This window comes from Anarhichas minor, unplaced genomic scaffold, assembly GCF_050575085.1.
Source record: "Anarhichas minor isolate MPS153535 unplaced genomic scaffold, ASM5057508v1 ptg000023l, whole genome shotgun sequence".
Classification (NCBI taxonomy): domain Eukaryota; kingdom Metazoa; phylum Chordata; class Actinopteri; order Perciformes; family Anarhichadidae; genus Anarhichas; species Anarhichas minor.
In genome coordinates, this window is record NW_027466469.1 from 6,515,285 (window position 1) to 6,542,926 (window position 27,642).

The window sequence follows — 27,642 nt, forward strand, 5'->3', positions numbered from 1 at the left end:
GTCTGTCTTCTGTGTTATGATGCGTGTCGGTGATGAAGGATACAATTCACGTCGGCATTTTGACACCAAACACGGAGCAAAATTTAGCCTCCAAGAAAAACATAAAATTGTCCAAGAATTAAAAGGCAGACTGCAATCACAGCAGAATATATTTACAAAAGCTACAGCCCAGTGCATGCTAAAGGTATGTGAGCAGGTGTGCTCCGATCAGATACAGACTTTTACAAATGTCAGTTTGTGAAGAAACACCATCGCAGACCGAGTTCAGGAACTAGCAGCAATCTAACAACACAGCTAGCTAAGAGACGAGATACATCATCTATGTTTGTAAGAGGCTCAAGGCAGACCTGACTCTCAGTGAGGAGCTCTTGGATGTAGCTGCCATGCTTCAAAAATACACTGACTCCAAAAACGAGAATACCATGATATTTCCGTATTTTGGTTTTTCCGAATTAACGGTAAAACAGATGACTAAAACGTACACGGACCTTAGTGGTTAATTAGTCAGACTGCTAGCTGATGTCGGATAGCTAACGTTAGCTAGCATCTTTGTTTAACTGCCTGGGTTCTTAAATGATGTGCTGGCCATCGCTTTGTAATCAATCGGAGACGCTCGCGTCACGCGGTTGGGGCAGTTGCAGGCACCAGTTGCCTTCGTCCCCCTAAGTACAGACTTAGGGGGATGATAGATGGTCTATGTGTACTTAGACTTGCATGGCTTAATCTTTGAGACAAGCATATGCTACTGGCAGGATCAACCAGGTAGCCAAACGTCACCGACGAGGGGTCATGTCATGTCAAGTTAGTTCATGTCAAGTTAGTTCATGTTAGCATTTGTGATCTAGCAAACACTCGGTTCGTCAAATCTAGCTACCTATCGTTGTTATATTTAATTCATTGTTCCGTCAGAAGTGGCACAAAAGTGCGTAACGTTAACGTCAGTGTGCACGTGTTGAGGTGTACGATAGAGAGAGTTAGATGCGCTTAGAGCAGACAGGTGTTAGCGATGGGGCAGAGGAAAAGTAAGTATATTTAAGTGGTTAAACGGTAACGTTATTAAATGTAAAGTTTGGGTTAACTGTGTTTGATTTGTTAAAGAAACTAAGTGTACATGGAACTAATATTAGCTAGCTGTTTATAATTGGCTTGAACAGGTTCTTTAATCACAATTGACTTTGTAGCAGGGCTTTCCCTGCCGTTATATAGGGCGAAGGACCTTTCTGCACATGAATATAAAATCAATGTGGAGAGCTTCAGGGCTGTGAAAGTCCTCGCAACCACATTTAAGGATGATAGATGGTAAAGAATTGAAAATAAAAATTGACAGTGTCCAAAGCACAAACCAACTTCTGGAAAAGACGAGCGAAGTGGGATTTGTCCTTGAAAGGATTTTAAAATTGAACACAGATTTCCAGGAGTTTACTGATGTTGATAGTAGTGTACAGATAAGGAACCTTGACAGATTCCAAGTGCCCATTTTCAACCTGTTGCAAGAGAAGTCTGTCTAACTCAGGTACATTTTCATTTATATTTTTTGGGGTTATGTGTACATCTTGTCAAATTCAGTTCCAAAGTATCTCATGGAAATTAGTCTAAATTTCTGCTTTGTTCCCCTGCTAGAAAAACCAGCATAGACCAGCAAAACTGGTGACCAGCAACACCAGCATATGTAGTGTTTTGGTGCTGGTATGCTGGTATGCTGGTCACCAGCATACCAGCATACCAGCATACCAGCATCCAATGCTGGTATGCTGGTATGCTGGTATGCTGGTCACCAGCATACCAGCATACCAGCATACCAGCATACAATGCTGGTATACCAGCATTGTATGCTGCTGGTCACCAGCATGCATTACACTGGTTGTGGTGTTGGGACATGTTGTTATGCTGTTTAATAGAACTAGATGCTGAGGATGGTATCTTTCTCACCAGGTTGGTATGCTGGACAACCAAGTTGAATGTTGATATTATGAAAACAGGGCACATTAGATCATTACACTGCTTCCTTGTCTTATGTATGCTAGCATCTACCAAAAATAATGACAATGTCAGGTTTTAAAAACAGTATTTTCATTTACTATAAGACAGACACAATAAAGAACATGGTAACAATATTAACACTTTAAAAAAGAGAAACTAATCAACTATTTACATAACTATTTAGAATTATTAACTATTTAGAACTATTAAAACATCAACATCAAATTACCAATTAAACTAGAAAACATTAAACATTTCAGTCACTCTTTATTTAAGTGATTTTTTTTTTTGTTTGTTTATGTCCATGATTTTTTCAGTGATGTAGCGTCCAGCCTTTGCCCATCTGGCCTGCAACTCCGTCTCTTCCAGGTTCTTTTCCTGGAGCCACTCCTTGAAGCAGACTGAAAAGAAATGTAAAAATGAACAGTAATGTGTCTGTCACGTCAGAACAAACAAACACTTGATATCAAATAAGCCGGTCCGTGGTATCCGACAAAGACTATAGCTACTGCTACATCAAGAATGCCATACCTTTCAATGTTTGCAGCTTCTTTGGGGTTAAAGGCCGGCGGGTGGTTTTGGTGGTGGGGCACTCATTCCCTGTAAGGCTTTTTTCCCCCAGGGTTTTTGTTCCCCAGATTGCCACTGCCAATTCCTTGACAAATAAGGAGTCCCGATTGTTGGCCTCTTTCCTAATACCAATGTCTCCTCCCAAGGTAATCTGAAAAAAATCCAAAACATTAGATTGTAAATCCTTGAAAGATAGTTCTTATATTAACCAGTGAATACAGATGCAGAGGTCTTGTTTACTTTTATATACTATATGTTTCATTATTTAGGTTTTGGCAATGTATAAATATAGTATATTGTAAAAACAATGGGTACAAATATTGTACCTTGTCTCCAACAGGAGATACAGTTGGTTCCTCTCCAGTTTCGCATCCAGTTTCTGCAACTACATAGAACATAAGGTAAACACAGTTGCAGTTCCTTGCCTACTTTTACCCGCTTTCATCAGGAACTATACTTCTACAATTTCACTTATACCAGTTTAGTGAATATGGGCCTACTTAGTTATTTTTTATGACTGAACCTTATTATCAAGTGTTACCATTTGGGGTTGATGTGCTGCTCAACTTCTTCAGCAGCTGTTGCTGCAACTCAATGTTGAGAGCACGGAGTGTTTTGTTTTCAGCCTCAACTGCTGCTCTTGAGCTCTTCTGATCCTCTAACCCAGGGGTGTCAAACTCATTTTCACTCCGGGCCACATCAGCATCATGGTTTCCCTCAAAGGGCCGGTTGTAACTGTAAGACTGTATAACTGTAACTACTCCTAACATATTGTTAAACAACTGTCTCTGCTTTTGATTATTGTTTATTCAAGTGTAAAAATATGGTACATGCAGTTATATAAATGTAAAATGATATTTAAGCACATTTCTGTTATTATAACATAAATCATTTTAATTTAGGGTTAAGAAACCCACATTACTCTATCAAAGATCAAACTTTTAAAGAAAATAACAAAGACAAATATCATCAAACACAAGTTATTAAATTAACTTTGTTCAAAGCTATTTTTGTCACCTCTCTGCATCACTAATGTCCCGCCCTGCCGTCGTCCCGTGCATGGCAGCTACATCCAAGAGCTCCTCACTGAGAGTCAGGTCTGCCTTGAGCCTCTTACAAACATAGATGATGTATCTCGTCTCTTAGCTAGCTGTGTTGTTAGATTGCTGCTAGTTCCTGAACTCGGTCTGCGATGGTGTTTCTTCACAAACTGACATTTGTAAAAGTCTGTATCTGATCGGAGCACACCTGCTCACATACCTTTAGCATGCACTGGGCTGTAGCTTTTGTAAATATATTCTGCTGTGATTGCAGTCTGCCTTTTAATTCTTGGACAATTTTATGTTTTTCTTGGAGGCTAAATTTTGCTCCGTGTTTGGTGTCAAAATGCCGACGTGAATTGTATCCTTCATCACCGACACGCATCATAACACAGAAGAGAGACCCGTTTTTCTCCCTGAAGCACAGACATGTATTCGCTTTCCCATCTTTCATTACATTTTCTTCCCTCTGCATCAATTTTTCTCTTCGTGGACATTTTGGGATTATTTGTCGATCTTTTTCAATTCAATCACTTGTTGGAAAACCGCTTTACGGGCTGTTCCCTCTCCTGTCTACCTGTTGTGATGTCACAGACAACATGCTATCTCATAATTTCAACTTTCTATCTCATAATTTCGACCATGGGGATACTTTTATTTTCAAGTCTAACTTAAATTTTATTTTCCAAAATAAAAAAAAATAAAAAACTTATTTCTTTTTTTTTTTTTTTGCTGGTGGATTCGCGGGCCACATAAAATGACGTGGCGGGCCGGATTCGGCCCGCGGGCCTTGAGTTTGACACGTGTGCTTTAACCTGTAACAGAGGGAAATGTCATGACTAACTACATTATTAGAAATATTCGAATATTTAATCAAATATATTAAGTGAAGCTATCTGGCTATTTATAGACAAGACAGGTAGCAGTGCACCTGCACAGAGTTCATCAATATTCAGAAATCGTAAAAGACTAAATATGGGTTGTATGTGGTACTTACAGATAGATAGATAGATAGATGTATACTTTATTCATCCCCAGGGGGACATTTGTTAAATATGTCATCTAGAATATAGCAAATTAAGTAATGAGCACTCACAGATAAGTGGATGCATATCTCAATGTGTCTGTTTTAAATTAAAGTTATGTTAAATAAAAAATTGGACAAGGATCAACTCACTGTTTTCTTGTATCCTGCAGTTGCAGGGACATTTCCTTGTATTTCTTTAGGTAGAGATGTTGTTGTTTTTTTGCCTCCTTCAAAAGTTTCTCTGGAACAATCCCACCATCATCGTCGTCATCACCATCCTCTTCTGAAAAACTGTCAGAGAGGATACGCTCCCTGACTTTTTTTAATGGAGTTGGGCAGATTGGAGACTTTCTTTTGCGATGTCTTCTTTCCTGAAGAATAGCCAGGAGGTTGGTTTTCTTGGCTTCTTCCACAGCTTTTTTCTGATTTGTCTGGAAACATAGATAAGAACATCATGGAAAAGGTGCCATTGTGTTATACAAAACTTAGCAACCAAAACCAACAAACCAAACCAAAAAAAAACACTAAAAAGATATTGCAATATATAAATGGTTTAGTTATAACTATATATATATAACATTTTAACTAGATCAGATCAGTAAACAAGGGGGTCTCACAATAAAATGTCCAACAGTCTGTGTGTGTGTGTCTCTCTCTCTCTCTCTCTCTCTCTCTCTCTCTCTCTCTCTCTGTTATATTATATATATACACACACACACATATATATATATATATATATATATATATCCATATGGCAATCATTTCCACACAGAAACTTTACTTATATGTTGGAGAGGACACCAATGAATGAATAATTTATCCATTTTACACCGGTAACAATGTATTAGTTAATATTGGGAAGTTAAGCCACATGCATTGCTTTAGCATCACTTTTCTCCGACGGAGGCGGGGCCGGCGAAGTCTCCTTCAGCAGTCTCACACGGACCCGCTTGCCAGCTGACAGCTCCTCCTCGATTTCCTCTCTTGACTCTGGAAATGACACTGGATGTAAGTACTTAAAAGCAGCACCTGCTATATGTATACATATACATATAAGTATTACCAGCTAGTACCTTGTATAGCATTTTAAGGTTAGCAAACCGTTTAGAGGCTACGAACAGAAGATATTTGGGCTAACAGTTAAATGGGATTGTGTAGCTACACCGGTTAACTTAACTAACGGTAGCGTTAAATAAAGCTATTCAGGTTCGCTATTTCGTTTAATGAAACAGTTGTTAACTGTTTAACGTTAGTTATTAATGAACTACATGAGCTGTATAACTTACCCTTGAGGAGCAATATCTGAGCCTTGAAGAATTCCTCCTGCCAGCGCACCCAGTAAATCTTCTTAATATCGTTAACGTCAAAATCCAAAATCCGCCGCACCGCACTAGGTTTTCAGGTTCCGAATGGCGGGCACTTCCTGTTGGTGCCGGACACACGCTGCGAGCGCACCCCATGGTCAGGTCCGTCAGTCCTCGGAAAAGGCCGCGGGGCAACAACTCGTGGGTGACGGGGGTAAAGGCGAGGCAACGCAATCCGACTGAAAAGGCCCAGACTAGAGGTTTGAACGCGGGCGCCCGGAGACGATCGGGGTTGGATCCCCCCCTCGGCTATAGACGAGACGTTTTACTAGTTTCTCGTGGAGAAAAAGGTACCATTAGAAAAGCTGGTGTCGGTGACAACAGACGGGGCTCCCGCCATGACGGACCGGCATGCAGGCTTCATTGCGCAATGTAAAGGTGACCCAGACTTCCCAAAATGTCTACATTACCACTGCATCATTCACCAGCAGGCGCTATGTGCAAAAGTAACCGGCTTTGATCATGTGATGACTCTTGTCGTGAAGATCATAAATGGCAAATGCTCCAAAGCCAAACTCGTACTACTCAGTACCGTTGAAGTAGCTCTCAGTTTCAAAAAGGTTGGTGACCCCTGCTCTAAAGAGAACTCTTTACAGCCTAAAAAGGATGAAGAGAGGATGGTCCTCACCATCAGAATCTGTGTTGAGCTTTGAGCTCGTCTCTGCTGTGTCCTTGTCACAGGCCTCGGTGGCAGCTCTGGCTCATCACTCTGTGCAGGCAGTCTCACTAAATAGCCAATGGGTGTGCGGATCTCATTTAACAACTGCAAAAACGTAGGTGGTCGATCTCTCCGCTCCCTAAGCCTGAGGTTTAGGAGCATTATGTCGGATCTGGTGGCTCCTTTAATGAGTTGGTCCAGATGTGCTTTATCTGCTTGGGCAGGTTGCAAGCCTCCCTTTTGGACTAGTTTGTTCATAACTCTCTCCATCCTTCTCAGAAATGCTGAAAGTTTCTCATTCTGGTGCTGACATGGCATTCTAAAAACAAAATAGAGCTCTTCACCTGTTTCAGGTGTGCCAAAAGTGTTCTCAATAACATCAATGTACTCTATAGAAGTTGTGTCTGGGTTGTTGAATCGAACAGCTTGCAGAATCTCTAATGCAGGACCCTTGACACTTTCCATTATTTTCAGTCTTGTCTGGCCGATCACACTCCTCTACCATTAGACGAGCCTGCTCTATCCAGTTATCCAGCTGCTGTTCTCCAGGGGGTGTGGGGGTGACTCCAGAGAAAGTTTGCAATCTCCTGTATGAGTTACTGTCACTAGTAGGTTTAAATGCTCTCTGCATTATATATCCCACTGCTCTAATAATAGCTTCAGGTGTGCTTGGCTGTGAAATCAACTGTCCTGAGGCACTTCTTTGAAGAAAATCTTTGAAACTATGTTTACTTTCACAAAATCAACTTTTGGCCTCCTCTGTGCCTGAAACGTCTTTTAAGAGCATAAAAAGTGAAAATGCATCTCTAGCCAGTAAAGTGCTGAAAGCTGCAGATATTCATGAAAATGACATCAGACTGTGAAATCAACTGTCCTGAGGCACTTTTCTGAAGAAATCTTTGAAACTATGTTTACTTTCATAAAATCAACTGGTCAACAAGACTAATCAACAAGATTCATTTAACCCTCCTGTCGTGTTCGGGTCAAATCTGACCGATTTACAACTTTAATCAATCATAAATATTGTGTTTTACATCTGATTGGCATTTGAACATATACACAATAGGCATTTGAACATATAATTTTGCTGATCACCACTTTCATTGAATTTTTAGTGGTTTAGTCAACTTTGCAACACCCGGTGTTCCCGGTCAAAAGTGACCGCCATAGGAAATGAATGGGAAGCACTAGATTATGTCCATTCATCAGATGGAAAACAGCCCCATACACACCCACAACCACCCCCCCTCCCATACAAACACACACACACACACACACACACACACACACACACACACACACACACACACACACACACAAACACATGAACACAGCCCCATATATAAAGTTGTTCAAACTTCAAACAAAAAATTTGGTGTTTGTTATAGGAACCCATCTCTATACCGCGTTTATGTGCCCATCCCCCCACGTGAACCCCACCTTCCAGACTAAACAATGTTTCATATCTTCTCACTTAGTCAAATAACGAGCCGTATTTCGTTTTTGCAAATCCCTTTTTTGTTTTTTCCTTTCAAACGAGACGCAGAGCACAACAGGTAACCCGGAATAAGAATATTTCAAAATAAAAGTGAAGGCACTATAATGCCAGATGTATTCTTACTCCAATGCCGTCTCGTTGCAACTTGAGATATGCTGTCTTCTGCATTAACATCACCGTGTTCAGGTTTGCTTGCTTGAGATTCACTTGTAAGATGAATTCTACTGGCATCTTTTTGATCTGTTACTTGAGATAATTTACCTCTTCTGGCTCCAATAAGTCGACTGATTCTGTCTTCCGTGGCTCTTTCAGTGGGCTTTGGCGCCCTCTTTTGGTCAGAATCTTCCATAGCAACACACCGTTCAGCTGTCTCAGCCAGTGCACAAAACCGTCTGCATTTGCTTCAAAACAGTCCGTTTTCAAATGAGAAGCTAATGTCCAACAATTTCTTTCAGTGTGCACCGATTTTCCACGGATAGCTGTTGTCCAACTTCCACTAATATTCACCGCCTCCACTGGATATAAGCCACGGTAGTTCCGACGGCCGTTCCAAAGCTAGCAGCGATCTCGTTAAGCTAGGTACTAGCTAGCTAGCTAGCTCCAAGTGCAATGTACGTTAGCTTTCCGTCTGTTGATTTAGTGGCGAAATCTTCCTAAGAATCATCCACAGTAACTTACGTTATCCACTATGAAGACTTTGACTTGGTCCTCATCCGTGTAAAAGGGTTTATTCCATGTGATAATCCTTTCTTCTTTCCATCGTGAGCGAAGTTTTTTTACTCAAATGTAGCGGCAATCTTCCCTCCGTCCAATAGTCCACATTACCACTGCTGTTACAGTCTGTGTTTGGCAATAAGCTTGACGCGTAATGATTCTTCAGAGGCAGTAGCTTCATTTAAAAAGGTTTACTCACCAAAATAAAGGTACAAGAAACATTCTTTGCTCAACACAGCGTTAGCACAACGGTCAAAAAACTATGTTGCTCCGCAGACTGAATAACTTCAACTGAGGGCTGTTGGCTGTGACGTAGTCAGTAACGCAACTAAAGGAGCATTTCCACATGTTTGTTAAACAAATCACTTAAGACATCTTATCAAGTCTCATATGGCTCTTACAAAAAAGTGGATTTTGTGAAAGTAAACATAGTTTCAAAGATATTCGTCAAAAAAGTGGCTCAGGACAGTTGATTTCACTGTTTCATGATGTTTTCATTAGAATCTGATGCTTACACACCTTTACTGGTTTAAAGGTACATTCTCAGCTTTTCATGCTCTTAAGAACCCAAATTATTCAAGAAGTCTAATAAAAATTACGTACCAGAATTAATTTTAGAAAAGTTACTTTCACTGAATTGCCCTTCAGGGTGAACTGAAAAAGTCACAATATTATATTTTTCTCATCTTATAAAAAGAGAAATTAGTGTGGGAAAAATTCACTAATACGAGTCTGTCCAGTCAGAGTCTAATGTCTCTGGTATCTCTGGTCATTTTTGTCTTTTGGAAATTGTTCTAAGATTTGACTTTCACAACTCACACCGCAATAGTATGAGGTCAGATCAGTCTCAATAATTGCAAATTCACACAGAAAGACTCACAAATGCAAACAGAAAGATTCACAAATGCGCACAGAACAATTCACAAATATATATTCGATTTACAAATGCATGCAGAACGATTCACAAATACATTCCAATGCACACATAAATAAATTACAATTTATATAAATGTAAAAAAAATCACAAATATATTTCTGCATTTGTATGTATTTCTGTGTGGATTTTTTCTATTTGTTTGTGGATTTGTATGTATTTGTTTGTGCGTGGGTTTTTGAGACTCCCCTGACGTCGCTGGATTCGCAAATGCGTTTTTTTCAACATTCTTATTTTCAACCAATCACATGAGCGCAGCTCCCCCCTCCCCTCCCCACGAGGCTGCTAGCGTTACAGTTGCGCAATTTGCGGAGGCGACAGGTCAGAAGTCGAGAAAGGGCAAGCTCAAATCGTGGCAGCGGCAGCTAGTAGAGGCACTTCCTGTTGCAAGCTGCCACTGTTTTGGTGCGGATTCCGCGGTAGTTTAGCCTTTATTTGTCGTAATTTGACATTATGTGACAATACATTAAGGTCCTTGACTGTGCATTTGTAAATCAAATATATTTGTGAATTGTTCTGTGCGCATTTGTGAATCTTTCTGTGTGCATTTGCAATTATTGAGACTGATCTGACCCCATACAATAGTCCTGCTCTGCTATCTATATCCTCGTCTCTCCCCTGTTGGTCACGGTGTGTGTACATCTCACTCAAGTCAGGAAACTTGTCAGAATGCCCATATTTGATTGGCTGAGTTTTATCACGTGATGTGATTCACAACGCATTGGTCGGTGTTTTTCCTGCACCGGAAAAGTGCCGTAAATGCTGGAATAATTCCGCTGAAAACAAATGCCCTTCAGAATAAAATCACAACTTTTTTTTTTTTTTCGTCAGGCAAAGGCCCACTGAAAACGGGTCCGCGACCTACTTTTGGGTCGCGACCCACCAGTTGAGAATCACTGCTCTAGACCAAAGAGACAAAATCCAGTTGCTTTAAATCAAGGACTGGTGTCATGTTAAACTAGCTAAGTTCCTTCGCTTTAATAAGACAAAGACATACTACTCTTATTAACTTATTACAATATGTTCTGAATTTACCGCATTATTCAAGTAATAATGTCATAACTTATTACATTCTGCACAAAATGAATTATTATTATTATGCAATGTACTCATGGTTTTCTTACATTATGTGGTGATTATTACATTATGAGTTTTTGCTACATTTAAATTATTACATTATGAGCAATTATCAAAGGACCGTAGTGTTCTGTTTTTTCAGAAAAGGAATGATTCTGGTCAGACCACCATGAGAGTCAGCTGGGTTTTTAGTCTTTGGGAAGAGACAGACTTTAGTAAGCAATCTCAATTAACATGAAATGCTGTAAGCATGTGAAAGCAGAAATTAGAGCGATAGCTAGATTAAGCGTACGCTCCAAAACGTCGGAATGCTCCTTTAATTAATTCTAAAAAAATAGGCTCGTTCGAGTTGAACTGCGCCTCGCCTGGAAAGCAGACGAGAGCAGGCGGACGTAGAAAGGGGCGTTGACAAAAAACTGCGTTCAAGTCGGACCGTTTTTAGCCGCCTGCTTCTTCTTCTTCTTTCTTTTGCTTTTTATGGCGGTTGGCAAACAGCTTTCGGGTGCATTACCGCCTCCCACTAATCTAGAGTGTGGACTAAGGACTCTAATACGACAACCAAACGAAAAGAAATACATATACATATATACACACACATACATATACATATGTGTGTAAATGAATAAAGATATGTATATAAATATATATATATATATATACATATAGAAAAAATAAATAATAATACATTTCTTTCTCAAATTCTATTCATTAGTGTTGTTGACTCTAAATATTCCAGAAAAAGTTTCCAACATTTGTCACTAAAGCTTTCCTCTCCAATCTCTCTTAGACCTTTTTTCAAAAATTCTCTCGCTGACTCGTACCTCTGACAGGACAATAAAACATGGTCCACGGTTTCTTCTTCTCCACAAAATTTACACTTTCCATTATTATGCTTTCTAATAACAGAGGGAACTGTTCAGTCAGAGTCTTCAATCAGAGGAGCGGCGGTTCGATCCCTGGCTCCGCTAGGAGCATGTCGATGTGTCCTTGAGCAAGACACTTAACCCCAAAATTGCTGGTCTTTAAGTTTGGATGTCTTTTTATATATTTAACTATGTTATTAACATAATTGAGGATATAAGATTGGGCATATTTTAGTTCTTGTATGTCATATTTATTTAAACATTTATATAAATAAATATATGTGAAGATAGCGTCATTTCTAAATCATACAACCGTAAATTTAAGAAATTTAAAAACTGAACCAACAGTCCAAACATCACAGCTACATAAACAGGCTCCACACGGAGGAAAAGCAACACTGCAAGTTTCCATCAGTGACAATTGTGCTTTTCTTTTAATATATTTTGTGATGCTTCACAATCATTAATCGATGGACACATTCCAGTACTCTGACTGAAAACATGTTGACATCAAGTAGGATGTAGGCTTTCTCAATAAATATCTTTATTTACAGATGCTAAATAAATAACCTTATATATTATTATTGTTATTGCACAAAATGAGACTAATAGCCAACAATCTAGCGTTAAGTATTACAATTAGACAGAAAATTTGGAATTTGTTTATACTATATTTATCCTGAGGTTAAGGATAAATTTGACTCTGCATTTGACCCATCCCTATATATGGGGAGCAGTGAGCTGTCTTTGACAGGCGACACATGACTCGTCAAAGGCCAAGGTTCGAACAGCCAAGCTTGTGGTCACCAGACAACCCTCTTAACCCAGTGAGCCACGGTCACCCACCTTTTCCACTAAAGAAAATCTAAGAGCCAATCAGCTCTTTGATCCGAAGACAGCAAGAAGTTTCCCATCATGCCCTGGGGTCACGCAGTCAGTGGAGAGCAACTGCAGCGCCTGGCTCTAAAATCTGCGGCCGCCCCGCTCTCGTGAGGTTATCGTTGCCCACGTGATCATGACGTCAGCGCAAGTCCCATCATGCCCTGGGGTCATGCAGTCGGTGGAGAGCAATTCTGCATAGCCTGGCTCTAAAATCTGCGGCCGCCTCGCTCACGTGAGATCATCGTTACATACGTTTTCACGACGTGAGAGCAAGTTGGACGCAGATCTACCCAGCATGCATTGTGCGCCGATCGCCGGTGATCGATTCTGCGCACGCCTGGCTTAAGTCGAACGAGCCTAATGACTGTCCTTGAATGCAGCATTACGTAGCCGACGGTGCGTCTGCCATGCGTACTGAAACCCGCCCCTTTGCAATAACCCCCAACCAACAAAACGACTACTGCTTTGACTGTTTTAGCAGTGTTGTAATGTCTAAATCGAAGTTCACTGGAGACACACGGGGTTTACAATCACGATAATTCGACGTTGAGGTGTATTTTCTCTGCTGCTCTGTCTAGTTCCGGCTCGCGCTCCTGTTAAGTTGCTACGAGGAAACTGAAGTGACATTTAACATTACGTTAATTCATTCATCCACAACAACAATGGCAGCACAGGAATTTAATTTCTTGCTTGCGACGGATTCTTACAAGGTGAGTGGACCTGTCCTTCGTGCCTTTTTTTGTTATTTTCCAGACGAAATGTAACAAAAGCAGTTTATTTTAGGATACCGATCGCTAACGCTACACTTTTCGTTAAGTCTCACTACACACCATCGCACATCACGAGGAACGCTAGGCGTTGCGTTTTGGTCAATTGAATGTTTTGTGTCCTTCAACGTTGTAGTTAGCAGCTGGCCGCGGATCAAAACTGAAAGTAAGACACCAGCAGTAGTTAGCTTTAGCTATACACACACTGCATTGTGTGGAACGGTGTGTCCTTGTTATTAGTGCACCCTGCAATGTGTTAAAAGCATGAGCAGGGTTACGTGAGGTAACGTTAACGGTTAACGTTAAAGCCGTAGGCACCCAAGCTAAATGTAATCCATGAAACTTTATTTGTGAAGATATGGCTTGGCAAACAATGGGCGATAACTGTGGACATTGAACCTATGCCAATGCGTTGCTTAAATTTCGTTATGCCCATACCTAAGTCATTCTTCACACTTTACTGCTTTACTGCAGGCTATAAACGCATTTTCTAAACATGTTGTGTTTAACCACATTTTCTAAGTTTTATCTGCTCAGCGTTATGTAATAAATACAGACTAGTTTTATTTAAGTCATATCTGCTAAAAAAAAATCCATCAACAAGACTAAGAAGTATTTGGTACCAACTTTCAGTGCAGTATTTGATAACTCATGCTACATGCATGACCAGATCTACGCGCTCAGGGTTCAGTATGGCAAGGGGTCCTATAAATGAATCGGACTTGTCATATGATGACATTGTGTCTCCTTTGCGTGTAGTTGCGTGACGTGTATAACAGAACCCAACCTTTCATTGTCTGTTTATCTTTCAGTATGGTCGCCGATTTAGGGTCCCAAGGGCCAGCCGGAGCACATACTAGGTTGCAAGGTTACAAGCTAATTTATTGTCATTGTACAACAGTGTTGCGCAACGAAATGCAGTTTGTAGTCCCATTTTGCAACATAAGAAAATACACATAAAAAAAACCTCTAATCTAACTCGATGAATGAAGGGGTTAATTCATCCGAACCTGAGTTTGTGATTATTGGACAGACTAAGCAAGGCGGTTTTAGTTAGTTTTTATTTTCTTTCTGAGTTTGTTGTCCGTGTCGGAATGGAGTGTGTTTACGATGCTCAAACAGCTGATCGCCTCGCACAGACCCACGCAAATATGTCAGCAATTGCTGATAGGGTTGTAGGGTTGAAACATTTTAACAAACCCTTGTGCTCACAGGGGCCCACGCTTACATTTTCTAATGTGCCCATGTCCATAAATATGTGACCGCAGAGACTGTACCTGTGTATACACATTTACAATACCAATACAAATATGTGCGCATGTCTTGTACGCAGAAACCCAATGGAATATTACCAGATCCACATGCATGTCCGCTGTCGCCCTGCTATCCATGTCTCCTTACACTTTGGGGCCATTTCAGATTTAACACATTGGGGTTTATGGTAGTCTTGATCCAGCTGTGGCTTTGAACGTGGTATTCAGTAGATGCACTAAATACATGCTTTAGCCGTGGCTCTGAATTACAGTCTGTATCTAAGTACTAGAAACATATGTTGGTGAACATGAATCATGATTCGCAATTTATTGTAATGCATTGCTGGTTAGATAGTATGGCGCTAGTGTATTTTCACAGAGTCCAACCTTTCATTGGCTGTTTAGCTTTCAGTTTCATTTCAGTCAACCCTTGACCTGAATCCACTGTGAGTCAGTCCACTGCTTGTGTTACCGGCACCAGACCTAGGGGAAATCTGGACCGGCAGCAAAGGTTACACAGGCTAGGAAGCACTGTGTAACCAATAGAGCTAACTGTGGATTAATACATAGAGAGGACCAACGTTAGCGTCATGCTCAGGCCAGAGCTAGTTTTATTCTGAACTGCGCATGAGCGGAGCCTGTAGCTACGTTCTCTCTAATCATGGATCCACAGCAGCACCAAAGCGCCATCTACTGACGTGATCGTGTATTACCTCAATATAAAGTTTGAAAGAGTGTTAGAATAGTTCAATTATTAACAAAGAAAAAAAGGGGGGGGGGGGGCGGGTGTCTGTTTTAATAAAAGCTAACATGTAGCATTTCCAACCTACTACACTTGGTCATGCTGTGTTGGTATGTACTGTGACTTATGCTCGGCTCAGTAGAGTTAAATGCCAGATGTCACTGTTAGATGTCATTCAAAGGTTTGCACTGGAGCCAAATGGCAAAGGTCTGGATGACCAACCAGTCTTCATTAGAGCCGACGACCCTTGAAAACAAGTCTAAATGTGTCTCTGTCGTCACAATCGCATAGTAGAATCTGAGTTGGCACATTGTGTGTGTCAAAGTCCACTGGGTTTACCGGGTGTACAGGCCAGCCCTTTTGAAGAAGTATACAATTAGTGTATGACATAGGCTTCTCCTAATTAGCCTCCTATGTCACTATTTCAACTTTCTTTCCAGAGTTTTGCATTGATGATTACATTTTAGTAACAAAAATGATGTTGTCAACCACATCTTAAATTTGTTCTGAAAACAGAGCAGCTTCCATGTGGGCCACATAACAGCCTGATCGCGATCATTTTGCATAGCTTAATCGATGGATTCCACAATTAAGGGAATTCATAGCGCTATAAATTCTCTAGATCTTACTGCTGTTGGGTGGGTTCTTCAGTTTCAGCTCAAATGAGACTGCATTTCTTGCTTACAAAGCAAGATGGTGAAGATAACAGGACTCTTGATTTGTAGTGGAGAGTCTCCCCTACAGGTGCAGCTGTGTGTTTGACCACTCTAAGGAAAGTTATGCTGGAGTTGTGGTTTCCATACAGCTTTTCTCATAAGATAATACACATAAAAATATTTGGAGGGGTAAGTGGTAGTGGTGTAACGGATCGTTGTCAATCCGTGATCCGTACGGATCCTCCCTCACGGTTCGGCACACATGTTTCCCTTAACCACCACAGTGTGAAATACAGTCTTACTGACATCGTTATCCACCAATGTGCAGTAAAATATGCAAATGCTTTTCTCGTCAACGATCTCTGATAATGTTACACTGTTGAAAATGACCAGAGGAGAGCTGGTAAAGTGGCTAATGGTTAACGAACGAAGGTTCCATTCAGTTACATTATGATGTGTTCACACTCTGTTTGGCAAAATTGAGTATTGGGCGAATGTAAATTATGTATGTGTAATTATTAACAGTTTTACCATTAAAATATTTTGAGAGCATTGAACATTTTTTGTTTATTTTAATTTGCCCACAGTCCTGTTTTGCTCAGTACTGTACAGAATCTGTCAGGGTGAAGTGTATTTACAGGGAATTCTGACTATTTGTTTTCCAGTCTTTAAACGGTTTTCAACGTTGCAGCAAGCACTTGGGAACCGAAGGATCACTAATTCTAATCCCAGCACAGACTAGGTAAAGAGTGTGGTAGCTGGAGAGATGCCGGTTTGCCTCCCGTGCACTGCTGAGGTGCCTCTGAGCAAGGCACTGGAGCCCCAAACTGCTCCCACTGTATGGTAGCTGCCCACTGCTGTGACAAAAAAAGTTGGGCACAACTTTAGTTTTTTTCATTAAAAAAGCTGTCCAAGAACATGACATGCCGAATAATGGCTTTTATGAGTTACCTGACATATTCTGAGAATAACAGTATGTGACTGGTTGACTATGTTTTAAGCCTGTAAATAAAGTACACCCCCCCCTCCTCACTTGTTGTTTTCGCTCGATTAGGCTAATCTTACTTAGAGGATAATCTTAGTATAAGACACTGCCTGTTCTGGGTTTTTCATGTTTAATGACTTAAGCCATTTTGAGTTTGTTCTCTTGAAGATAAGGAGGAAAGGAGATGGAACTTAAATAGGACGCAGGATGAGGCAGAAGAATGTGGAGTTAGTGTCTCTTGAAGCTATTTCTTCCACTGACTAACTGGTTGTTGCTGCTGTTATTCAATTAGGGCACAAGGAGAGAATTGTGCTTTAAGCCGTCATCATTTGTTACCACATCTATCCAGGAAACATGTTTACTGTACATGCAAGCATCACGTTGAGCAGCTTTTCAGCTTCAGTGTGCTAACTGGGGTGATATGTCGCTGTGTGACGTGATAAGATTAGAACATGATGAATACACATTACCCATACTAAGTATGATTATTAGAACTACATTGTGACATGTTTGAAATCTGTTTTTGGGACTTTGCCTGCGAGCTGGCTGTTGACTTGTGTCTGTGTCTTGTCTTTCAGATCACACACTACAAACAGTATCCTCCAAATGTCAGCAACATCTACTCCTACTTTGAATGCAGACGCAAGAAAGGCTCCCAGTTCAGTGAAGTGGTGTTCTTCGGTCTTCAGTATCTGCTGAAGAAGTACCTCATAGGTACAGTCACGTACCCTCTGATCCAAGACATAAATGGACAGAACCATAAAGAAAAGTCCATGGGCACTTTGCTGTTAAAGAGAATATTGGGAAATGAAGTATCTTGTAATAACCTGGTGACCCTGGTTTGTTGTCTGTAGGCCAAGTGGTCACAGAGGAGAAGATTCAGGAAGCCAAGCTGTTCTACCAGATGCACTTCAAACAGGATGTGTTCGATGAGGAAAGCTGGAGGAAGATCCTCGAGGTAAACCAAGAGATGTTCAACCGTGAGTCTGTCTAGATGGATTCGTCATCATATATCTAACCTGTAGTTCAATGTGCTTGTTACCGTGTCAGAAACATGATGGCCGTCTTCCTATCCGGATCAAAGCCATCCCCGAGGGAAGGATTATACCCAGAGGCAATGTGCTCTTCACTGTGGAAAACACAGATCCCGACTTCTACTGGCTCACCAACTACATTGAGGTAAACCCAGAAATGTGTTGTTCGGGTTCAATGTTTTTAAATGGTGAAAGGGTTGAAATGGCTGGGGCGGGACCAAGTCATTTGTTTGCAAGTCACTGCTAAGTCTCTGCACTCATGTCCCGAGTTAAGACAGGCAAGTCCTGAGTCATGTACCAAGTCCTAAACTTTGAGTTTCAAGTCCTGAACAAGTGGTAATGGTCTCCTCGCCAAATGTAACAACATCTTAACAGAATAATAATTTACAAAAATGATCAATGTTTTTTATAATTTGTATTTATTTGTGAAGGCAAGTTTGTTAAAAGAAGTACAACTTGCTGAGAATGAATAGTGTCGAGTCAAAAGTCATCAAATTTGTGTCTTAAGTCCATGTCATGTGACACCGTTCCACACCTCTGTTAAATAGCCCTGGAGATAAGAGTGTCACACTAACGAAAGAGCCAATCACTTTTTTGATAGCTTTGACCATTCGTGATGTGCATATAATTACACTCCTTTAATTAACAAATGAACAATAACATTATCATAGGCTGTTAGCTTCCTGTACAAGGACAACAGGCTAACAATTAATGCCCATCTCTGTTTTAGCTTGAAAGTAAACCCCTTCACAAAATAGTCATTACATCACTGATCTCACATTGGTCCCCAGCCCGTACTATTGTACATGTATTTGATTGTAATAGAGCATATTTGTTATCAATAACTAACAACCATCAAAGTGATATTTATTAATATTCAGGTTGGCTAACGTTAGCCAGCTCTCTCGATAATATTTCCTATCATTGTCTTGAGTTGGCACTAATTGCCAAATTTGATATGGCTCTATAAATCTGGACTTTTTTACTTGTACTAAAAATATTAGAATGCTGTCACCATGAGGTAGTGACCCTTCCTTCTGTTATATATTCCTTGCACATAATAAGGAAGTGCTGGGTGCCACTAGCATCACTGTTGATCAGATGGAGCGTTTTGCAGTACACTGCGTCTTTTTGTTGTAATTGTTACTAGGCAACTACCAAATGAATGCTAACATTAGACTTGTTGGAGATGAACTGTGCCTCGCCTAGAGAGCGGACGAGAGCAGGCGGCGGCAGCAGCAGGGTGCGCCTTCAAAGAATAAACGGGAAGTCACAGAAACAGTTACTTCCTGTTAGATCCAATCTGTAGACTTGTAGTTTGCAGACCTTTAGTTGTCCATCCATCCATTTTCCTCCGCTTATCCGGGGTCGGGTCGCGGTGGCAACAGGCCAAGCAGGCTGACCCAGACTTCCCTCTCACCGGCAACATGTTCCAGCTCATTCTGGGGGATCCCGAGGCGTTCCCAGGCCAGCTCAAATACATACACACAACCTTTAGTTGTGTGTATGTAAATATATATTCATGTGGAAACTTGCGTGTATATGCATTGTATGCTAACCTTTTGTTCTTTTTATGTGTTGTATGAATTAGCTTTATTATTATCAATCACACAAGATGTATTTTTATATGAAACCTTTATTGCACAACATTAGACAAATAGCCAACAATAGTTGGTAAATAGTATTACAATTACACAAAATAGGATTTTATATACAAAATGTGGTGTTTGTTGTCAAATCTAAGAGCCAAACAGTTCTTTAATCTGGTGACAGCCAGGTGTTTCACATCATGCATTTGGTCATGCAGTCGTTGGAGAGCAACTGCGGCGCCTGGCTCTAAAAACTGCAGCCGCCTCGATCTCGTGAGGTTATCGTTGACCACGTGTTCATGACGTCAGAGCAAGTCGGGATCAAGTCGGACATAAATCTAACCAGCATGCATTGTGCGGAGATCGCTGGTGATCGATTCTGATCAGGACTGGCTCATCTGAAACGAGCCTATTAATACAAACCATGATATGTCTGCTACCCAATAGTTAATAGTACAGTTTTTAAATGAATGAAAATGATCATAGGCTCCGGTAAAGTGTGAGGCACATAAAGCAGAGAAGCAGCAGGTACTCAGGAGTGAAAAAGTATCAGGCTAAACGCTTCTCTCTCATTGAAATCAATTCCAAAAGGACACGTGCTGTCCGATCAGGACCTTCGCAAGAGGGTCGGATTTCTTGATGTTTACTTTAGTATTTACCAAGGATGTCAGTTTTGCACAGTACTGCTACTATGGTAATTTTTGAGATTTAAGTGGAGGTCATAAATGCTATAATCTCTGACCTGACCAAACATCAGTATTGCAGCTCTTTCCCTTCAACTAGCCTCTCGCTTCTCATCAGTCATCTTTTCTTTTCCTCACCAACTGATCACTAACTCTCTGTTCTCTTTTACCACTCCTACCTGCTGACCAGACCATGCTGGTCCAGATGTGGTATCCCATCACTGTAGCCACCATATCCAGGGAGTTTAAGAAGATCCTGGCCAAGCACCTGAAAGCCACCTCTGGGAGCCTTGAAGGTCTGGACCTGAAACTGCATGACTTTGGCTACAGAGGAGTGTCCTCACAGGAGGTCAGCAAGACTTTTCTGCCTTTTAGTAGTTAGAGAGAAACCAGCAGTGAGGTTGAATGGACTGTCTCTTGCACCTTGCAGCTACTGATGTGTTTGCACTGAAAGGATTTCTTCATAATCACTGTCACTAAGGATACGATCGGATCTTAAATCCCTTAAACGCTGTGTGACAAATGATCATCTTGTGATATTTGCTTTGTCTATACGGCTGTGCTATGCTGCTGTTATCACATTGTGGTACGACATCTTGCTGGTCACATCACTGATTGAAGGCACAAAGGTTAGATGAAGAGACCTCAATGGAAGTCAGAGGGAAAGTGTTACATTATGAGCATAAAGCTGGAATGTGAATTCAGTCATTTGTCTGTGGTACAACTGAGCTGGTGAAACGGTTTCTTTGTAAGAGGATTCTGACATAAACAAACATTAGGTCCCACTTCCAATTGACGGATTGCTGTGAACACTTTTTAAAACCAGGCAGCAGTGTGTTGATGATAACATGAAGGCAGATTAGTGTCAGTGCAGTGTTAACCTAATGTCTCTTTAGATAGATGGATGGATGGCGTTGCATTGGTAACTGAAGGAACCTTCATCAGTTCAGCTTAGCCCCGATGGCTATCAGAGGAACATGTACGTTTCAGTCACTCAGTCATTTGTAAGAATTTATGAGAAAATGTGTTGATTAATATTGAAAATACAAAATCACCGGATGGAAGACAATCTTCTTCGTCACTAATGAGGCCTAAAAATTATGTCAGGTGGGTGTAACATGGTATGATGGTCTAGGATCAGGGCTAAGATCAGTTGTCCCATGCAGACAATATGTTACTACCAGTTTTAGAGCTCACCGACTGAACAACTACAAAACCTACAGAAACAATCTGTGTTTTCTGAGGTGTGCGTGGTTTGAACTGAACTCAAAAAAGCAAGCAGCAGAGTAATTCTTAGTTTCCACCTCCACTCTCCAGTCTGCAGCATTAGGTGGAGCAGCTCACCTGGTTAATTTCTGCAGCACAGACACAGTAGCTGGGCTGCTGATGGCTCAGCGATACTATAGCTGCCCGATGGCTGGCTTCTCCATCCCAGCAGCAGAGCACAGGTATACCACACACACACACACACACACACACACACACACACACACATATATATATGTAAATCAGGGACTAGAATGTGAACATCATAAATGTAGTCTGTGGCAACATCATAATCAATTAGAAAAAGCTGTAATAGCTCTATACCACAAGAGTGAGTTCATGACTTCCTTCCTGTCATCCAGTACCATCATCTCCTGGGGGAGGAGCAGGGAGAAGGAGGCCTTTGAGCGAGTCCTTGAGCAGTTCTCCTCTGGGCCAGTGTCCGTGGTCAGCGACAGCTACGACATCTTTAACGCCTGTAAGAACATCTGGGGAGACAAGCTGAAGGAGCGAGTCATGGAGCGCAGCCAGGACTCGTGTCTGGTCATCCGGCCGGACTCTGGAGACCCCGCAGAGACTCTGATTGAAGTAAATAACTGCTGGATTAGTCAGTGTTAGACATCGACAAAATAGATATCTAAAATCTTTTCAATTTCACATTGCACTTTTACAACTTTTTTCAACAAATTCATCTTTTTTTTTTTTTTTACATATTTGGGTAGATTTTGTTTTTAGATAAGTCATTACTTTTACTCTGTTACGTCTTTTCAAAGCAGCACGGATGAAGCCACAGCTGGAGTTCACGTTAACCTTATGGCTTTCAAATAGCGCTAGCACCTAATATTTACCAGTGGTGGGCCATGCATTTTATACCTGGGCCTTCAGTGCTGTCCTACTACAGTTGAACCGCCTCCTAATAACCTCATTATGACGCCACAGCTACGGTTATTATTTGTTTCTAGGGGTGTAACAATACACATATTCGTATTAAACCTTTCGGCACGAGGCTTACGAACCAAACAATACGTTTGAATAATACCAATGCATTTGGAAAATGCAGTAGATTCAATTGTGGGAAATATAATGCTCTTTCTGTGGAGCCACTGCACTCAACCTGGCAACCCACCCAACGTAACAGACAACGTGCTGTCTGACACGCCCACCACAGAAGAAAAACATTGTACTCTGCTGAGGCTTGTGTGTTCTGGGAGGGAAATTATCTTAGCAGGAAAACCAACAGCGGCACACACGCTGAAAACTCTCCCCGCAGCGGAGAAACTGGGCTAAAGCAATCGCCACACAATCCCCATTTCTCCAGACCATAATTCTTGCTTTTTAAAAGAAAACGGATACATGAATATGCACACGATGGGATGCTTCGTTATTAACGGACAATGCATTTAGTCAAAATCAATGTAATTAACACAAACGTAACGTAATATGACAAGAACAAACTCACAAGAACCAGCCACATATGACAACAAAGCATGACAAATCAATCCAGCAACACTGCAGCGCTAAAATACGTATTCCACTGCACACTGAAATGCACGAGCCATTCAAATATTATTCACATCAGAGGGAACAATATTATCCATATCATAAAAACAACACCATAGACAAACTAACGCAGATGTAAAAACACAAAAGCAGTTCACTTACCAAAGCTGCTGTTCACTTAAAGACAAAGTCCATCCTCCTTTCTTTGTTAACAAAGAGTTCAATGACGCGGTTGTACAGAACATCGGTGCGGTTCAGTTCCAGCCAGAGGTCATCCTGCGAACGTGTTCATTGAGTTACGATGTCCAGCTTTTCCTGAAATGTCCTTCTCCAGAAAGGCGTTGTCAGTAACTCCCAAATCCATTTCTCCTCCTCCTTCAGCCATTGAGTGTTAAAAAAACAAAGCTACACCAAGCAAAACGCTAAAAATGTCATGTCAATGTCATGACTTCTTGCATATCTTTTAACTTGAACTCTTACTTTTGCTACTAAGTTCTGCTAGCTAGCTTCAGCTTCACAACAGTCACGCTAGCCCACGTTAATGCTGACGTACATGTAGGCCACCTAGACCGCTCTGACATGTCAAAGAATACGCCCAACATGTCAAACTAAAGATCTGATTGGTTGAACACTATGACAATCAACAATATCGTCCCCATATACTTAATCTGCAAAGTCTACCTAGCGGGCCTCGGGCCTCTCTTTTTACCTAGAGACACAGAGGTGAAATCTGATTGGATAAAAGCTCTACTTAAAACAAGCTGCACTGGAAGCAGAGCAACTGAGGAAGACAGTAGCTGTGCAATGAGATAATAAGCTAATGGGAAAAACAATTAGAATACATGTAGTGTATTTATGAAAAATTATAAAATAGCTAGAACTTTGTGATTCTGTTTAGGCCAGCAGAGAAGGCTTTGCTGGCCCTGACGGCCCACCACTGATATTTACAGATGCAGTGTAGCAGGCTGTGGTTGTGAATGCTGGTCTGAAGTCAGTACATCAGAGACAGAGAGAGCAGAGTGCAGTAATGTCTGTTGTGGTTATGCTAGTAAGCCTATTGTCATATACAGACTGTATATCATGCTTCAAAACTACTACTACTCTTACTTTCTGTCCTGAGGTGAGTATTCTAACTAACAGTGTGTATTTAACTAGTCGTCCTTTGTGTAGACCAGAGGTGGGCCGTCAGGGCCTGCAAAGCCTTCTCTGCTGGCCTAAACAGAATCACAAAGTTATAGCTATTTTATAATTTAATAATTTTTCTTAAATACACTACATGTATTATAATTTATAAAAATATTTTCCCCATTATCTTATTTTCTCATTGCACAGCTACTGTCTTCCTCAGTTGCTCTGCTTCCAGTGCAGCTTGTTTTAAGTAGAGCTTTTATCCAATCAGATCTCACCTCTGTGTCTCTAGGTAAGAAGAGAGGCCCGAGGCCTGCAGACTCACAAGTGAATCCCTTTGCACTTTAAGTGAATGGGGACGATATTGTTGATTGTCATAGTGTTCAACCAATCAGATCTTTAGTTTGACATGTTGGGCGTATTCTTTGATGTGTCAGAGCCTGCTAGCTGGCCTACAAGTACGTGATTGGTCAGTGGGCTAGCCTGACATGTTGGGCGGTGACAATCCCAATATCTGCTGCCTCTGCCGAGCAGACATTTTCAGCCCTCAAACGTATTCAAGAAATACAACTGGGGAGGCTCGACTGTCTTCACTGGTGTCCATGAATCGAGAAGGACTTCGTACTGGAACTAAAACGCACAGATGTACTGAACAACCGTCAGATTAAACTCTTTGTTAAGAAAGAAAGGAGGATGACTTTGTCTTTAAATAGTAAACAGCAGCTCTGGTAAGTTAAATGCGTTTGTTTTTACATCTGCAGTAGCTTTAATATGCTTGTTTATATATTATTATTTGTACAATTTGAGTTGTTTGGTTTTATATGTGATAGGAACCATTGTTAGGTCCAATGTTGCTCTGGGGACATACAGTGGGTACGGAATGTATTCAGACCCCTTTAAATTTTTCACTCTTTGTTTCATTGCAGCCATTTGCTAAAATCAAAAAAGTTCATTTTATTTCTCATTAATGTACACTCAGCACCCCATCTTGACAGAAAAAAACAGAAATGTAGAAATTTTTGCAAATTTATTAAAAAAGAAAAACTGAAATATCACATGGTCATAAGTATTCAGACCCTTTGCTCAGTATTGAGTAGAAGCACCCTTTTGAGCTAGTACAGCCATGAGTCTTCTTGGGAATGATGCAACAAGTTTTTCACACCTGGATTTGGGGATCCTCTGCCATTCTTCCTTGCAGATCCTCTCCAGTTCCGTCAGGTTGGATGGTGAACGTTGGTGGACAGCCATTTTCAGGTCTCTCCAGAGATGCTCAATTGGGTTTAGGTCAGGGCTCTGGCTGGGCCAGTCAAGAATGGTCACAGAGTTGTTCCGAAGCCACTCCTTTGTTATTTTAGCTGTGTGCTTAGGGTCATTGTCTTGTTGGAAGGTGAACCTTCGGCCCAGTCTGAGGTCCAGAGCACTCTGGAAGAGGTTTTCTTCCAGGATATCTCTGTACTTGGCCGCATTCATCTTTCCTTCAATTGCAACCAGTCGTCCTGTCCCTGCAGCTGAAAAACACCCCCATAGCATGATGCTGCCACCGCCATGTTTCACTGTTGGGATTGTATTGGGCAGGTGATGAGCAGTGCCTGGTTTTCTCCACACATACCGCTTAGAATTAACGCCAAAAAGTTCAATCTTGGTCTCATCAGACCAGAGAATCTTATTTCTCATAGTCTGGGAGTCCTTCATGTGTTTTTTGGCAAACTCTATGCGGGCTTTCATATGTCTTGCACTGAGGAGAGGCTTCCGTCGGGCCACCCTGCCATAAAGCCCCAACTGGCTGTGGGCTGCAGTGATAGTTGACTTTGTGGAACTTTCTCCCATCTCCCTACTGCATCTCTGGAGCTCAGCCACAGTGATCTTTGGGTTCTTCTTTACCTCTCTCACCAAGGCTCTTCTTCCACGATTGCGCAGTTTGGCTGGACGGCCAGGTCTAGGAAGAGTTCTGGTCGTCCCAAACTTCTTCCATTTAAGGATTATGGAGGCCACTGTGCTCTTAGGAACCTTGAGTGCTGCAGAAATTCTTTTGTAACCTTGGCCAGATCTGTGCCTTGCCACAATTCTGTCTCTGAGCTCCTTGGGCAGTTCCTTCGACCTCATAATTCTCATTTGCTCTGACATGCACTGTGAGCTGTGAGGTCTTATATAGACAGGTGTGTGCCTTTCCTAATCAAGTCCAATCAGTTTAATTAAACACAGCTGGACTCCAATGAAGGAGTAGAACCATCTCAAGGAGGATCAGAAGAAATGGACAGCATGTGAGTTAAATATGAGTGTCACAGCAAAGGGTCTGAATACTTATGACCATGTGATATTTCAGTTTTTCTTTTTTAATAAATTTGCAAAAATTTCTACATTTCTGTTTTTTTCTGTCAAGATGGGGTGCTGAGTGTACATTAATGAGAAATAAAATTAACTTTTTTGATTTTAGCAAATGGCTGCAATGAAACAAAGAGTGAAAAATTTAAAGGGGTCTGAATACTTTCCGTACCCACTGTATTTAGCCGGTGCTAGTGTTGCCAACTTGACGACTCTCTCGCTAAATCTGGCAACTTTCCAAACCCTCATGGCGACTTTTTTTGTCAAAAGCTACTAGTGACAAAGCACACACAGGCGCTTCGCGCAGCAGTCCCAGCTGCAGTCAGAGCAGAGACGAGACGCACTATCTATAGGTGTTGGCTTCATTTTGACACGAAACAAAAAATACCCGTAGCTGTGTTTCAGCTGCAGGACAGCAGTGAAGGCACAGGTATAAAATGCACGGCCCGCCACTGGTGTAGACTGATGGAGAGAGACAGAAAACTAGAGACCAAATTATGCACACGAGAAAAAAAAGACTAAAACTGTTCATTCTGTACACATGGCATCTATCACACTCCTCTTCAGCCTGGAGAGGGATCCTCCTCTGTTGCGCTCCCTAAGGGTTCTTCCTCCTCCTCAGACAGAGGACATCATACCCTGTACAGATTGTAAAGCTCTCTGAGTCAAATTTTGGATTAGTGTTATTGGGCTATACAAAATACATCTGTAGTTAATAAGTAACTAATGATGAAACATCACAGCATCATCTCTTAATTAGCCTGAATGAGTCATCTGATATGAGACTTTTTCAGAAAGATAAGAGACTGATTTGTCCACTTCTCTAATCTTATTTTCTTGTTGTGATTAGACAGACCTGGAGTAGGACTTACAACATCTATACTGAAATTATCAAAGTTTAAGGACAATATAACATGTTGACACTCTATATATTCACTTTTTGACATAACAGACACGTCTTGTATCATGCACATGATTTTCTAATTAGGAAACAAAGAATGCAATTTAATTTAAATTCTTTACCTATTAATGCCGTATTTTGTGATCACACTTGGGAGATACAGACTGATACTAGACTATATTTGGCAGGTTATCCCACCAAGTCTTAAT

At 41.1% G+C, this 27,642-nt stretch overlaps 1 protein-coding gene and 1 long non-coding RNA gene across 4 annotated transcripts in view; one reads left to right on the forward strand and one right to left on the reverse strand.

Annotated features, from left to right (window-relative positions):
- Positions 1 to 2,876: 2,876 nt before the first annotated feature.
- Positions 2,877 to 7,853, reverse strand: LOC142955433 (uncharacterized). 2 transcript variants are annotated; one of them, XR_012955853.1, is made up of 4 exons: positions 5,904 to 7,853; positions 5,509 to 5,607; positions 4,768 to 5,048; positions 2,877 to 2,935 (listed from the first exon to the last, which is right to left on the reverse strand). It is a non-coding gene; the product is annotated as an uncharacterized LOC142955433 (long non-coding RNA). The 2 variants fall into 2 exon arrangements; XR_012955854.1 differs by lacking the exon at positions 2,877 to 2,935 and adding an exon at positions 2,967 to 4,405.
- Positions 7,854 to 12,760: 4,907 nt separating this feature from the next.
- nampt2 (nicotinamide phosphoribosyltransferase 2) overlaps positions 12,761 to 27,642 on the forward strand; it is a 45,768-nt gene continuing 30,886 nt past the window's right edge. The window contains exons 1-7 of one of the 2 annotated variants that reach the window (XM_076097072.1): positions 12,761 to 13,317; positions 17,589 to 17,724; positions 17,865 to 17,968; positions 18,061 to 18,189; positions 20,507 to 20,665; positions 21,634 to 21,764; positions 21,945 to 22,170. In XM_076097072.1, the coding sequence (XP_075953187.1) occupies positions 13,270 to 13,317; positions 17,589 to 17,724; positions 17,865 to 17,968; positions 18,061 to 18,189; positions 20,507 to 20,665; positions 21,634 to 21,764; positions 21,945 to 22,170 (933 nt within the window). In that variant the 5' untranslated portion in view covers positions 12,761 to 13,269. The remainder of the gene's footprint in view (positions 13,318 to 17,588; positions 17,725 to 17,864; positions 17,969 to 18,060; positions 18,190 to 20,506; positions 20,666 to 21,633; positions 21,765 to 21,944; positions 22,171 to 27,642) is intronic. The other variant, XM_076097073.1, reaches the window with a different exon arrangement.